A 14,911-nucleotide genomic window follows, 5' to 3' on the forward strand; every position below is an offset into this window, starting at 1 on the left:
AGGAATATATGTGCCCACGTGGACACATTACTATTTATAATTTTGCATTATTTTTTATGTCCACGTGGGCAAATATATATGTTTAAAATACGGTATTAAATAGTCTAGGGAGGTAATAGGTCCTCATGAAAGTTTAGTATCGCAACAGCAANTTTGAATCGAGAAGATGGTAATAAACCGCTCATTTGTAGATTTCAAACATATTTTATATCGAAAAGATTCACCATAAAATGTCAGTCTACGACAATCTTCCTCCTTTTATCCGAGCTTGAGACTGACAATCAACAATGAGAGCAAACCAACACAAACAGAGTTATAAGATTGATAAACCAACAAAGAAAGATTGTTTAGTAATACAATACATTCTATGTAATCTCACAAGTGGGTTAGGGGAGGGTAGAGTGTACCCAAACTTTACCCCTACTTCATAGAGATAGAGAGGCATTTCCAGTAGACCATCAACTTAAATAAACTGCCAAACAGGTAGAAAAGGGGATGCATATATGTGAAAGGGAGAGTGTAACGCTGACAAACAAGAGAAGGAACAACAGCAAAAACAAAATAATGCAATTAACCAGAGCACATAGAAAACCAGTGTAAACCGAGATCAAAGAATAAGAAACTATACGAATAGTGTTAATACTATCTAGTGCTAATTGTTTAGTAATATCACTGGAATATGGATAATTTTTGTGGAATTTTCACTCCAAAATAGAAGGAACGAGTACCAAAAAACCACGTTCAATCTCTATCATGATTCCTCTTTTTTCTGATACAGATTAAAGAAGACATTCTAAGATGCCAAAAGTAAAAAAGAAAGGAAAAACGAACTTGCCACGTTTACTGTTCCTTTCATTCAATCAAGCATGTTCTGCAACACCAACATGCTTCCCAAATCAAAATTACAAACAAAGAGCCTCCTTAATGTTCCTTAGAAACTAATGAACTCTTTTGTGTCGCATGTTCAATCTCTAGATCTAGAGTACAGCACACCACAAATTCCGCTGAACATATGATAGCATATCAAGAGCTAGTCTATGAAATATTTGCAACAGTACAATTTTATGTCACCATTTCACTCTGAGCATATGGGGAGGATGTTTTCCAGCTTAAATAGTGTGGATCAGCCTTCTCATGGCCACGTCTTAAGGTCATCTTCGTCTAGGTGGATCCCGGCTTAGTCCATGTTTCTTCAGAGTTCTGACGTAATTTCTCATGAGGGTGAATTTGTTACTTCCAAGATGGTAGAAGTAGTCCCATGTAAAGATACCAGTCTTATGCAAGTCATCAAATAATAACCTAGGTTGAACCATATGAAGAGAATGAGAAATAACAAAAAGTGAGACTAAATTGTTAAGACACAAATACTTGTTTACTCTTATTACCTCACTCCATAATTTCCAATAGGTTCTGCAGACATAATTCCGACATGACGCCTACCAGATATGACCTTAACACACAAGCACATGAATTGGAAAAATTAAAATAGTGCAATATTAAATCCGGTTTGATGATGGAACTCTGTTGCCAGTAAAAGAAAACTGAAAGTGTTCCTCTAGTTACCTTCTCACCACAAATCGATCTGATCTTACTATCAACAGCGGGGCTGTATATTCTCAAATACTCAGCTGACAACTTATACAGACTACCATTTTCAAACTCAACCTCCACCTGAAAAGATTCACAAAGTGATAAGACAAGTCAAACTCACAATGCTGGAATCCAGATTGCACTTTGCAGAATCCAGATTGATGCAACCAGAGATACATGAAACCAGTCTCCAAAATCCATTAAAGGGACGTGACTATAAGTAGATTCATGATTTAATTTTTTTGGAAAGGCAGCACTCTAACATCACCTTTCTCCAACTATATGTGGGCTCTTTAAAACCTTTTTTTCCGTTCAATACAATCAAATTGTCAAAAGTATTTTCATGAGTTTCATTAAATTCTTCCCCTAGCAAAATAATTTTCTTTGTGAAAAATTGTTAGGAATCTTGTGTGCAGTTTAGAAAATGTGGCATTCACATCACACTTGAAACAGGAAACAATAATATTTATCCTTCAACAGAATACACAATTAGGGCCTCAAATGTCCAGACGAATTTAAATTGCCTAACTGCCACCTAAAGCTTATAATGCTACTGTGTGCACATCATTATTGACATATCAAAGAAAGGAGTACAGGTTGTATAGTTCCCTAGAACAGGGTGCGCATTCACTTGGTGCCTCAAACACAATCCTTTGAAACTTTATGTATCAATGATGGTGCAGCAAAACCAACTCAATAGTCCCTTCTCAAAATAAAGAAAACAATCGAAGTGACTAGCATGGAGTATTTTCTTAGACAAGCCCGAAAGATGAATGTTTACCATGGAATATTATCCATGTTTTATTGTCAAATAAATTTCCATCAACCCTACATAGTAAATAACACATCTAGTATTGAAGAGGAAGTTGCTCAACTGAACATGAACCAGAATGAGTGAAAGCAATAATTTAGTTATTCACATGTAAATTCATTGCAACAAGTGTAAAATAATCTAACATGATATAACACCATTCATTTGCATAAACATTTTGAAACGGTTCAATAAAATATTCATTGGATTGTTCGGTTATGAGCTAATACCAATTCAGTAAATGCAGTTCCCCACAACAATTCTTCTTAAACTGTTGGCAACCATGGGAATCAATATGAAATTCTTGTTGAGCAGAAGTCAAAGGAAATAAGAAAGCTATTGTAAATACAATTTTTTTTTATGAGAAGGTAAAGGTCGAAATTTGAAGCCTCCAACATCATGGGTTAAGCTAAAACTTTATTTTAAAAGATTTCCTAAATATTGTTATTTGCTGAATAATTACAAGACAAACATACATAAATTCAGGAATCCGCAGAATGACAGGCAAAAATAGGAACTTGAAGTATACAACATCATGGGTAAACCTAGATATTAAGTAACGAAAATTTTCAAGAAAAACAATCCACTTACAAATTTAGGAGGTTGAAGAGCAAATCTGGTGAGGCGTGGAGAGTCTACTGCGGTGTGTATGCTTCGAACACCTCTCCGGATTACATTCATTTCTTCTCCCTACTATCTCTGTGAGGAGGATCCGAACAGCAACAAATTGGGTCGGGTCACGGCTGCCAATGATGGGCTGTTAATTCTGGACCCACTACTCTTTAGGGCTTTTAAAGTGTAACTTTATCCGATCGTCCCATTTGTGCCTATTTTTTGTTTTCCTAATAAGTCATTAATCTTTTTAAATGATGATTATCTGACAGTCTAATATTTTATGTGTGAATTTGAGCAAATATTAAACACAATTTTAAGTTGTTCGAAAAGCAAAAAAAATCAGAGATATATTTGTACACTTTTAAAAATAGTTTTTAAAGGATCTGCTGGCCTTTAATGATCTTTTTTTTTTAACTCAACTTTTTAGAAGAAAAAATATCGGGAATTCTTTTTCTTTTGAGAATTTAATAATTACAAGAACTTCCTTTTCCATTATATAAAGAGTTTTATTCATCTTTTTATAATTTTTATTTTTGAAGCTTCTTAAAACTTGTTTTCTACATTTTCTGTTATATCCTTCCTTCAACTATTGTTGTTGCAGTTATTTTTGTGATTTTAGCTTTTACTTACTGAATTACGTTACATTGTTTTGTGTGCATAATTTCGACTGTTCATAGGTAAATGAGAAATAAAAAGAAATTTTAGGCATGATAATCACTTAACTTATTTGGTGTATAGCAAATACTACACTGTTATGTATTAGAAAATATTGATTTCCATAAGTTAATGATGTGTAAACATAGTAGTATCTGCGGTAGCAGCAACCAACAATATGCAACAACAACGATAATAGTAAAATAGCAATTACAAATATATTGTGATTCATACTTTGGGTCTATAAGAAGAGCTTATTAGGTAAAAATACACAATACAAAATCAGTAGAACTCTATTCAAGTTTTCATATCTCAAAATAAAATAATTAATTTACTATGGGATCATTTGCGGATTTAAGATTTAAATTTAATAAAGTTAGCCTATAAGATTTTCATATATAAATCCATATTTCACATCAAGAATATTGAGTTCAAATGCCGTCCCTGAACTGAAAGATTAATAGAAGCGACTTAACTATGTTACACATTCGGTTAGAGCAAGCATCGCCAATAAATTTATAGACCTTACGATTAAAATTTCACTAAACTATAGCACAAAGAAATATAAATTACAGCCAAAGTAACGAAGAGGAAACTCGTCTCCCTGTACTTGTTTTTCCTTTTGAAGAAGAATTCTATAAATAAGAAAACAAAGAAGAGGGAGGGAAAAAAAGAAAAGTTGCGCAATTATTAGTTGTACTTTCTCAAGAGGAACAGGTCCTCTTCTAGCTGATTGATCGCACATGAGAAAATCGAATCCATCCATTGTTGTACAGAATCTTCTTCTTCTGCGGGTGCAGCAGCTACATTACTTGATGTTGTTGAGAAATTGATAGATTCTTCAGCTTCCAAAGAAATTGAAGGACTGTAACAAGTCGACATAGTTTTAAAACTTTTGTTCCATAACTCCTCATTAATATTTTCACTCAACATATTGTTTGGTAGTGAAATATCATTAGCATTTTCAATGAAGTTGTCTGTTTCATTTCTTTTATCATATGTCTCTGTTATTGTTGACAACAACTCTGTTTTATCATCTGATTCATGTTGGTATTTTTCCTTGTCAATTGGTTGGTGAGTCAAAGGGTCTATTCCCATAAGATGTAATCTCTTCTTAATCCGAGTGTTCCAATGGTTTTTGATCTCGTTATCTGTCCTCCCTGGAAAATACGATGCTATCTTAGACCACCTGTAAAAATCAATTGCATACAACAGTATCAGAATTAATCAAGTCAGTGATGGTTAAACGAATTACAATACCTGTTACCAAGACGAGCATGAAGCTCTATAATCTGATCCTCTTCAGCTTCAGATAGCGCGCCTCTTTTCAAATCAGGTCTTAGATAATTAATCCATCTCAGTCTACAACTTTTCCCGCATCTTTGCAAGCCTACACCACACATTCACAATGATCATCTTTTGTCTAGGGGCGATTATAGTCATATAAAATTGTACTCTCTCTTACAACTAATTAAGCATTTAGATAAAACGATCACACAAATAGACATGTTGGTTTCAAGTATCACCACTATCATATTATCAATTGACCCAAGAAAAAGAATCAGGCCGGCACGGCACATGAAAGAACAAAAACAACTAGAATAGAGTACCTGCGAGCTTGGGAACGGTTCGCCAACACTGAATGCCGTTATTGAGAATAAAATGGACAAGCTTATGATCTTCTTCTATAGTCCATGGACCTCTCTTCAATCCAACTCTATCACAACAAGGTTGTCTTCCCATATTTTTTTTTTAACTCTTTAAGTTTATTACACAATTGGAGAAGCTAACTAAAACTAGTAAAGAGAGGAAGAAGGCCACATATATAAGTAGTTAGTACTAATTATTACTCGGCAATCATTTCTCTAAGGAAAAAGAAGTTTATATTCGAAGCAAAGAAAAGATGCGTACAGATCAGCAAAGGGACATACAACAAAAAAGATGTGCTGCTTAACAAGGGAAATGCATGATTGAATAGAGAAAAAAATTTGTAAAGGTGATGCGCATGGAATATGTGTTACATATATTAATAAAAAGTGGGAACCCACCATCCCAATCAAACTTTGCTCTTCTTAGCTAATCATATAACTAGTATTATATTTTAAAATTTGATAAAAGTCATCCTCTCTTTGTGCTTTTTCCTTTAAAACTCTAGTGTGGTTTGGTTCAAAGTATAAGAAAATTTAATCTTGCATAATTAATATTACGATAGTATTTCGTTTTGCATACTAACGAAAGTTTAATTAATATCGAAAAGTAAATAAGTAAAAAGGAATTTCTGGTGACGCAAAAGTTGTGCTCAACGCTCTTTTTCTTATTCCACGCGAGCTAGCGCTTTGTGGTGTTTTGCTATTTTTTTGTTGGATGACTATTATGGGGAAAAAACGACGACTACTTCAGCTCTCTAGTGCATGTTGATGTTAATTAGAACTTAGAAAGCTATTCATGTCATGCACTCTGAAAGAGACGGGAAAGACTAACCGAATGTCCAAATGTTGTATTACTAATTTTAATAAAATTTGTATAGAATGTGAGATAAAAATATGTGTATCATCGATCAAAAAAATATGTGGGCTATCTAAAGACAAAATGATGACTTTAAATTATGCCATATGACATAAAGAAGCTATATCGATAGATGTATCAATTATTTATCGCATAACAATCTTTTTGTATGATAATACGACCTTGGGGAAAGCTAGATAATTATTAAGAATCGTCTAATTAAGCTTATAAGTCATTCTGAATTAACATTTTGTGAAACTAAGATGGCTGGTTGAATTATAATACTCAAATGGATGAGATTCCCTTAAATGGTCCCTTAAAAGCTGGCTTGTTTTGTCGTTGTGGCCAACTCCTTTTAATTTGTCCATCTATTCAAAGTACTACAACTAAAGGTAAAGATACAGAAGATACACCATATTATCATTGCAATTATTATGTTTAGTGCTTTCGTTAGTTACGACTTAATAATTGTTCCTTAAATATTTTATTAACTTTCAACTCTTTCTCTTGACCATCAAAAACCAACAAATCCAAACTTGACATGTGTGTTTGAAAAAATGAAAAAGTCTCACACCAATAATTACTAATTAAGATGGGTGATTTCTTTATATAGACTTGGCAATTCTCCTCTCGTAAATTAATTTTTGGGGTTAAATTAGGTTCAAAATACATTTCTTTACCTAATATCCGATCAGGGGTCATCTCATTAGATCTCGAATTAAATTGTTGAAGTATGAGAAATTCCTACATTGATTGTTAATGAGATATGTGGTATTCTTATATGGCATAATGACAAGATGGTACTTCAAAGTTCAAACAAGAACTAGACAACGTAACTAAAGAATCTTTTAGTGTAGATTTTCTTTTTCACTTAATAATAATTGCCTAATTTACTGGGAGGATGTAATCCATCTACTAACCATAAATGGGGAAACCACATGGGATGATATAATTAATTTGATCCAAAATTTAAAAAGAAGATTTTACATTATCAGTGAAGATTAATAGGTTATAGGCTTAAATCAAGCAACTTGTTTTAATATTTATAATCGAGGCATATTTGCTATAGAGAATTAATTTTTAGTTGGCTTTTAAGTGGATTAATAGTGTAAATGTGTAATCACCGGTTAATATTAGTATTAATTTTGAACCCAAAAACTAATTATGATAATTTCAAAAAGAATTAATTTTTTGCTATGTTGCGTGCAACAAAAGGGGATTTGCCGCTGATGTAGAAGATGCACACAAGATAAAAACAAATAGCTGAAAGTCTGACTTAACTGATTTTATTTTATTTTTTTGGTGCTTTTATCTGATGTCTTAATAGATGCTTTAAAGTCCAATTAGTTTGATTCACGCTAGGAAATTCCATTAGGATTAAAGATTCACTAGCTATGACTTTATTTTTAGAACTCAAAATCCAGACATTTTATTAAGAGATGAGCTGTACTTACTAATCTGCCCTCTTTTTTTTGGTAAACTACGTACAAAATTCTGTATAAGTTGAACTTATTTTAGTTAATTGATTTATGAAGTGAAATGTATGTTGATTAATAATGTTAATTATATACAAACACATACATATTTCCTCAGTCTTGTTTTACTGGGACCTTATACAAAAATAAAATCTCCCTTTTATTGATTCACTTTAACAAATCAAAAGTAATTTTTTCCACTACTGTCTTTATTATTAAATAATTATATAAACACTATTAAACAATCAAAGTTAAGAATTAATTTTATTGACTTGACGTAAATAATGAGTGCTATATTTGAATTTGGCTCCTCTCGTAGCCCGTAGGCAATCCGTCCGATTCGTCCAGTTGAATATGATTACCGAGAAAAAGTATAAATAGTAAGAGCAGTCAATTTTGAACATTGTACAAGTTAGCTGGTCCAACTAAAGAAAAAGCGGAATTTCAGATCAAATTCTTGACGTCAAAGGTTCCATTAGAGATTTTAACGAAAATGAATTATAGTAATTAATATCTGTATTTTAAAAATAATAATTATCAAATCATACTAAGGAATCAAGCAAAGAAAAACTATGAAGAGAATATAATGTTGAGTTGATGTAATACATACATGCAAGTTAGTTATTCGCTTATGATTATATTGATTTGACTTAATTAAGAGAGCAGTTAGTTTGTTAATGAATTAGAATTTCCCACCACACGACGCGTTCCATCAACAACCGCTCGTTTATTGCGTCACGAAGAGAACACTATCTCCCCAATTTTTTTCATTTTTAAAATTAAAGATTCAGATATTACTTCTGTATCTATCTATATATGGGTAAAAAAATGATTACGTAATGCGTGGATGAATCAGAAGGCAACATGTGGACAAAAAATTAAAGATGCATCAATTAGCATAACTTTATTATTCTTGGAACAAGGGTGATCGATCTTGTACACAAGATTTAGAGTTATTCAATATCACATCGATGAGCAGACATTGATCTACAGGTACTAACTAGGTCATGATCGATAAGGGTCGAACCATTGAGAAATAGTTTGAGATTTCTGTCCGTTGTTATATATTATATGTAGTTGAAGTAATATACATTTAATAGACTTTATGAGGACGGAATTTACAGATAGTATTCCTTTGAAATTTAACTATAAATAATGTCTTATCTTCTTATTAAAAGATCAGCTGATTTTGGAAGAACACACAAACAGACAATCCAACATTATACTCATACTTTGTAACACTTAAAACTCCATAGCTACAACATATATACAACAATCTCAAACCTTTTTCGATGAGGTTTCCAACTATCAACGTTAGAAATCAGGACTTTATTTTTATTTTTATCTCGGTACTATTGCTTGATTCTTTAATATTTATTTTAACATCTTTACTATATTATGTGGCATAATTTTTTAAGCATATTAATTAGTCTTCTGCGATTCTTTATTTGGTCATTTTAATTTGAGTGTGTTTTAAATCATGTATATAAAATTAATTATACTAATTTAAGGGTAAACAACTCCTGTCGTCCCATTTTAATTGTAGCCGCTCAAAAAACTTGAACCAAAATAATTATCACTTCAAAAATTAATGTTAAACTTAGCAATTATTCCGCCTAAACCTTTAATATTAGAAAAAGAGTACTTGGTTTTTAAATAATGCTCAATTTTCAGAAAAAACATTAAATACTTAATAGATTATATACCTTGTATTTATAATTTTTTATGTATACCCATAATTTCCCAGATGTCCAATATAAGATAGAACGTAGGGCAGGGCCGCTTCTAGGGACATAAAACGATAGTAACAACGGATGTAAATGAATGCTCACCCGAGGGACAAAGATTGTAGCGACGACGGATTATTCGATAATTTCAAAAATTAAAAAAACAGATCTAAATGAGGAACAAGTGGGAGAAACAAAAAACACAGAACAAGTACACACGTGATGACCGATTAATCATAGGACTGGAGGGATCTTAGGATGTATCGATACAAGACTGTCTCATAAAATAACGAGATATTGTCTCTATAAAATTAGGCGGAGTCAGAATTTTCATTAAAAATATTTAAAATTTGAAGAAGTAAACATACAAATTAATCGTACAGAGTTGAATATCAACTATATATAACTATATTTTAACTATACATAAGGACCTCTGACCGGAAGCCGGCTCCACCCTAAACCTCCATTTTATTGGGAAGTTGTTTGGGGGAGTTACTCCAAAGTCATGGGGACAAAATTAGCACACATCACTGATGCTTCCACATACAACCAAGCATCTTTTTATTTGTATATTCTGTTTGTTATATACATTGATTGACCAACAACAGTGAAAAATAATTACATAATTAAGTTACTTATAAGACAATTACAAGGTATACTTTTTTAATCGTAAACAACAATTGACAACCTAATTAAAAAGATAATGTACTGTAATAAATTAAACTATGTATATTATGGTACGTAGTGTAACAATTAATCTTTATATTACTTGATGCTTGCTACTTAAATCCAAAAGGCCGATAACAAATTCATGTAATGACAAAGGAATGTTTCATTTGTTTGGGATTGATATATAGCTATTATTATTATATCTAATATTAAAAATATTCTATACACGGCAGATGATCATAACCTCAAAGCTAGCATACATTGACTAATTATATCTATACTTTGGAATGGTTGGTATTTAATTTGCACTTTCTCTGCCTGGGAGTGTAAATATCTCCAAAAGTAGTTCGATTAGAACAACAAATTAATTGACTAATTAAAAAAATGGAAATTTCCAATTCTAGTTCGCCATAGAACATAGAGGCGGCTTTTGGTGTTTGCTTAAATGTCAAATTTCTAATCAACTGCACTTAATATATTAGTCAATTCATTAATGAGTCCATTAGCTGCCTTACAGCATATCCTATCTGTTGCTTTTAGTCCAACAAATTATAATTATGTTGTTCTTCTTTAATTAAATGATGTTAAGTTATGTATACTCATATTGTAATTTTCTTTTACACTATCAATTATTTCATTTGATTACATATTAATATGAAAAAAACAACCAATTACACAACTATTCCTACCATTACTACTAATCAACTCTATAGTTTGAATTAATTACGTAGTGTCTCACTAAGTAATAAATTTGTATCAAATTTTAAGTCAAATACATCATTCTTTCATATTTCAAGTCAAATACATGTATCCACGTAACTAAATGCTAAACTAGTGAGACATATTGTTCGAAACAACAGTTTGGGCTTTTGGCACAAGGCCCAATATCATAGGCCCATCATTATCAACAGTCACGACTCACCAGAAAGAACTTGCGTGGATCAGCCGCCAGGATGTGGTCCCCTATTACGTCTAAGGCCGGCCGCCGGCTTTTTTTTTAGGATATAATTCGACCGGATGAAAGACGTTAAACCGTAAAAGTTTCTCTACTTTTTCCTCTTTGTTGTTTCTAGAGAAGCTAATCAAAATCTCAATCATGACACGTGTAAGTAACTCTAGTGACATTTACTTAATGTTTATACATTTAACGTTTGATAATGACCATATCTAAGATTGATTGTATATAGCTTAAATAAACCAAACTTTTCCCTCTAATTACTACTACTACTTTCTTACTCCCTCCATTTAATTTTATGTAATATATAGGATATTGGATTTCAAAAGGTCCCACTAAGTCAGAATAATAATAAATATACTCAATATAATCATACAAAGTGATTAATCAAGGCAAATTAGAATTCAAATCGATTGAGTTTATCACCTTTTTAAATTATAAAAAAAAATACAAAGATATGAAATCGAGCATATAAAAATTCGATATGATCACAAATATATTAACTTCACAAGAATAATGATCTAGCTTTTCTTCCCCTTCTTTTTTTTTGGATTCATTTAGGAATAATTAAAGAAGAGAAAAGAAGTCAATGAGATATGGATTTAACAATAGATTATTTGCCTAACCAACGTTTAGAAAATGACCTGTTAACAAATAACTAAAGTAGCATATTGAGGAGACTGATTAATAATCTCTCTTATATAAGTAATTAATCAGAAATATATACAATCTGTCATCAAAAAGCATAAAAAAGAAAAGATAGTCATTGATGCAACTGAAATATAGGAGTAGTAAAAGTTTTCTGTCAAAGCACTCTATTGTTTGTTATTATTACCAAGTAGAGTTTCTCAAAAACTAAAAATCCACTACCTCTAAACTAGTCCAATAAACAAGCCTGTCCTTTTCGTCATTTTTATTTATTGGTTTTGGTTTGTGTTATTTTTCAACGACGAAAGAATAGTCTATGAGGAATTATATGTCGCAATTATCTACACTTTTTTAATTTCTATGACGATAACAATAAAATAAAAATATATATAAACATGCATGTTCTTCTAACTTGATTTTAGTTGATATATATGTCATTTAATTTTGATTACAAACAAATACTAAATATTTATATTTATATAAAATTCAATGAATAGACATTAACATGTTCTTTTTTTATTCTACAACAACAACGAAAGAAAAGCCCATGGAAATGGAATTTTGTACAAGACTGTGAAAGGAACAACATGCTGTTTTTTTCCTTTTTCTTCTCTATTAGTATTAGGTTAGAGTTGAACTTTCTTTTCTGGGGGAGGTTTCTAGTTAAACCATAAAAACTGATTAGAAGTGTTTTAAGTATTTGATGGGAAGGGAATAATAATTGAATTTAAATTAAATTAAAATAATAAATCAAAAGAAGGAAGTTGCAACAAAGTGGGTGACCTCGTAACTTGTTTCTCATTGGCAGAAACTATTGAGACTGTTTGACCACTGCTACTACTAATATATGCTCAAAAAACCAAAAACCAAATTGTAGAAGACGATGATGATCATCGCTATTTCTGCTCAGAAACAGGGGCTGCTGAATTTGAATCATTAACATCGTGGGTATGGCTCAAATTCCTTTCTTGGGAATCAAACATCATCGTAAGAAACGTGCAGCAGTTCAAATTCCCAGGAAATCTTTCTTCTGGTGTACTCTTCTTCTTGTCTGCTTTGCTGCCTTCACTCTCTCTTCTCGAGGTAACCCTCCTGCTTCTCTACTAATTACACTTTGTTAAATTAAGTTTATTTCCAAAAAAAAAAAAACAAATCATAAATTTAGTTTTTACAGCCTTAATTATTTGCTTGCGCGGTTAATATTAGTATGATTTATGATGACTGATTGACCTTCCTAATTAGATATATAATATTTTTGCGAATTGCAGGGTTTCATCCCTGGCGGCCGGCGGCAACCACAGCCCTACCCGGTGTTAAGCCGATTGTTCCAGTTATAGAAACCGTCCAATTCCCGGACGAGACAGTTGTTTTCCTAAAATACCCTCCTTCAACTCCCTTATTCACCAAATATGACCTATACTGCCTCTACCTTAATCCTAACTCTTCTCAACCTCCTGAATCAGTTGAAAACGATGAATTATTGGGCCAACAGGTCGTTCGATGTCCCCTGATTAAGCCACGTGGAGTCCTGACGTCACTTTCCGTCAAGTCTACCGGTTACAACCTCTCAATTGGGCCATCACGTCGGTGGAATTCGTTGGCCTATGAGGCCATGATCGATCGCGATAACACGACCATCGTGTTTGTTAAAGGGTTCAATCTTCGTGGTGGAAAACAATCGGACGCTTCGAAATTCAAGTGTGTTTATGGTTGGGATGTTAAGAATCCCAAATTTGTGTTACAATCAGATGTTGTATCCATTGCTCAAGAAGTTGTTCGATGTAATACCCCAGTGAGCATACTGAATAATCCACAGAGGTTTGTTGGTACGACTAGTAACATGAATTTGCCCATTAAGGTTTCTGTTAGAATGGTTGGTAAGGAACCTTTAGAGTCCATAGCGAGTCCTAAACGCCGTCTGCAGCTCAACTTGCCAGGTCAAAAACAGCACAAGATGTGTGTCTGCACAATGTTGAGAAACCAGGCCAGCTTCTTGAAAGAGTGGATCATGTACCATACTAGAATCGGAGTACAGCGTTGGTTTATTTATGATAATAACAGCTTGGACGATATTGATGATGTCATTAAGCTATTATCCATGGATGGGAACATAAATGTGACACGACATGTTTGGCCTTGGATCAAGACTCAAGAGGCAGGTTTTGCTCATTGTGCATTACGAGCTAGAGATGTATGTGAATGGGTTGGTTTTATGGATGTCGATGAGTTCTTCCACTTGCCTACTGGTATGTCACTGCTTGACATATTAAGAAACCAATCAAGGAGTAGTAATAGTAAAGTTGCTGAGTTGCGGGTGTCATGTCATAATTTTGGGCCATCTGGTCTCAAACATGTCCCGACACAAGGGGTCACCATGGGGTACAATTGCAGGATGATTGCACCTGAGAGGCACAAGAGTATTGTGAAACCGGAAGCGTTGAATTCAACATTAATCAATGTGGTTCACCATTTTCATTTAAAGTCTGAGTTTAGATATGCAAATATGGATAGAAATGTGCTGGTGATTAACCATTACAAGTATCAAGTTTGGGATGTCTTCAAGGAGAAGTTCTACAGGAGGGTGGCTACTTATGTTTCTGATTGGCAACAACACAGAAATGTTGGGTCCAGGGATCGTGCCCCAGGTTTAGGGACACGAGCTGTTGAACCACCAGATTGGTCTAGTCGATTTTGTGAAGTTACTGACACTGGCCTTAAGGATCGAGTAGCACAGATGTTCACCGACCCAAACACTGGCAAGTTACCCTGGCAAAAATCACTGACATGACTCCACAACATGAAATTATTTCGTATCAGAGGCAACATAAGGTTTTGACTTTGAGGATCTAATTTCTTTTGCTATTTTATTTGTACATGAAATAGTCCATATATTCTTTTTGTACATGAATTTACGTCACAACACAAAGGTATTATGAAAATGAAAGTTGAATGTTCAATGTATCTTACTCTTGTATCTGGTGAAAGTCAAAACCATTTTTTAGTATCTGTAACGTTGCATTTCTTTGTGATGCACTGAAAATTATTATAAAAGCCAATAATTGAGCAATGACAGAATGTTAGTAGGTACTGGAACATGTGATGACTTCTTTCTCATATTATAAGCTTTTCAATTCATTCATCCAACATTCTCTTATCCTCTCTGGAGGCAAAATAATGAATTCTCCTCCAAGAATTCTTCATATCCAGATTATTATAGTATTATCTTATTCTTTCTCTGTCTCTGCTAATATAGTTATTATAG

At 32.8% G+C, this 14,911-nt stretch overlaps 3 protein-coding genes across 3 annotated transcripts; 1 reads left to right on the forward strand and 2 right to left on the reverse strand.

Annotated features, from left to right (window-relative positions):
* Positions 1–842: 842 nt before the first annotated feature.
* On the reverse strand, positions 843–3,143 carry LOC125848081 (uncharacterized). Its single transcript, XM_049527880.1, has 4 exons — positions 2,993–3,143; positions 1,564–1,671; positions 1,386–1,450; positions 843–1,299 (listed from the first exon to the last, which is right to left on the reverse strand). The coding sequence occupies exons 1-4, from the start codon at positions 3,080–3,082 to the stop codon at positions 1,152–1,154; spliced, it is 411 nt and encodes a 136-aa protein (XP_049383837.1). The 5' UTR covers positions 3,083–3,143; the 3' UTR covers positions 843–1,151.
* A 1,006-nt stretch (positions 3,144–4,149) lies between these two features.
* Positions 4,150–5,595, reverse strand: LOC125848386 (myb-related protein 315-like). The gene is made up of 3 exons (XM_049528242.1): positions 5,281–5,595; positions 4,931–5,060; positions 4,150–4,859 (listed from the first exon to the last, which is right to left on the reverse strand). The coding sequence occupies exons 1-3, from the start codon at positions 5,411–5,413 to the stop codon at positions 4,361–4,363; spliced, it is 762 nt and encodes a 253-aa protein (XP_049384199.1). The 5' UTR covers positions 5,414–5,595; the 3' UTR covers positions 4,150–4,360.
* Positions 5,596–12,377: 6,782 nt separating this feature from the next.
* LOC125849110 (glycosyltransferase family 92 protein RCOM_0530710-like) lies at positions 12,378–14,716 on the forward strand. The gene is made up of 2 exons (XM_049529127.1): positions 12,378–12,732; positions 12,918–14,716. Exons 1-2 carry the CDS (start codon positions 12,600–12,602, stop codon positions 14,435–14,437), a joined length of 1,653 nt encoding a protein of 550 aa, XP_049385084.1. The 5' UTR covers positions 12,378–12,599; the 3' UTR covers positions 14,438–14,716.
* Positions 14,717–14,911: the final 195 nt, after the last annotated feature.

The sequence above is a fragment of the Solanum stenotomum genome, chromosome 12 (assembly GCF_019186545.1).
Source record: "Solanum stenotomum isolate F172 chromosome 12, ASM1918654v1, whole genome shotgun sequence".
In the NCBI taxonomy this organism is placed as follows: Eukaryota; Viridiplantae; Streptophyta; class Magnoliopsida; order Solanales; family Solanaceae; genus Solanum; species Solanum stenotomum.

Bases quoted from the DNA above. Each gene is read 5' to 3' on its own strand.
- LOC125849110 (XM_049529127.1), top strand. From the start codon at position 12,600: ATGGCTCAAATTCCTTTCTTGGGAATCAAACATCATCGTAAGAAACGT. The intron at 12,733-12,917 runs GTAACCCTCCTG...TGCGAATTGCAG, and splicing joins CTTCACTCTCTCTTCTCGAG to GGTTTCATCCCTGGCGGCCG.
- LOC125848386 (XM_049528242.1), bottom strand. From the start codon at position 5,413: ATGGGAAGACAACCTTGTTGTGATAGAGTTGGATTGAAGAGAGGTCCA. The intron at 5,061-5,280 runs GTACTCTATTCT...TGTGTGGTGTAG, and splicing joins AACCGTTCCCAAGCTCGCAG to GCTTGCAAAGATGCGGGAAA. The intron at 4,860-4,930 runs GTATTGTAATTC...TGATTTTTACAG, and splicing joins CATGCTCGTCTTGGTAACAG to GTGGTCTAAGATAGCATCGT.
- LOC125848081 (XM_049527880.1), bottom strand. From the start codon at position 3,082: ATGAATGTAATCCGGAGAGGTGTTCGAAGCATACACACCGCAGTAGAC. The intron at 1,672-2,992 runs GTAAGTGGATTG...GAATCTTTTCAG, and splicing joins CTCTTCAACCTCCTAAATTT to GTGGAGGTTGAGTTTGAAAA. The intron at 1,451-1,563 runs GTAACTAGAGGA...TTGTGTGTTAAG, and splicing joins GATCGATTTGTGGTGAGAAG to GTCATATCTGGTAGGCGTCA.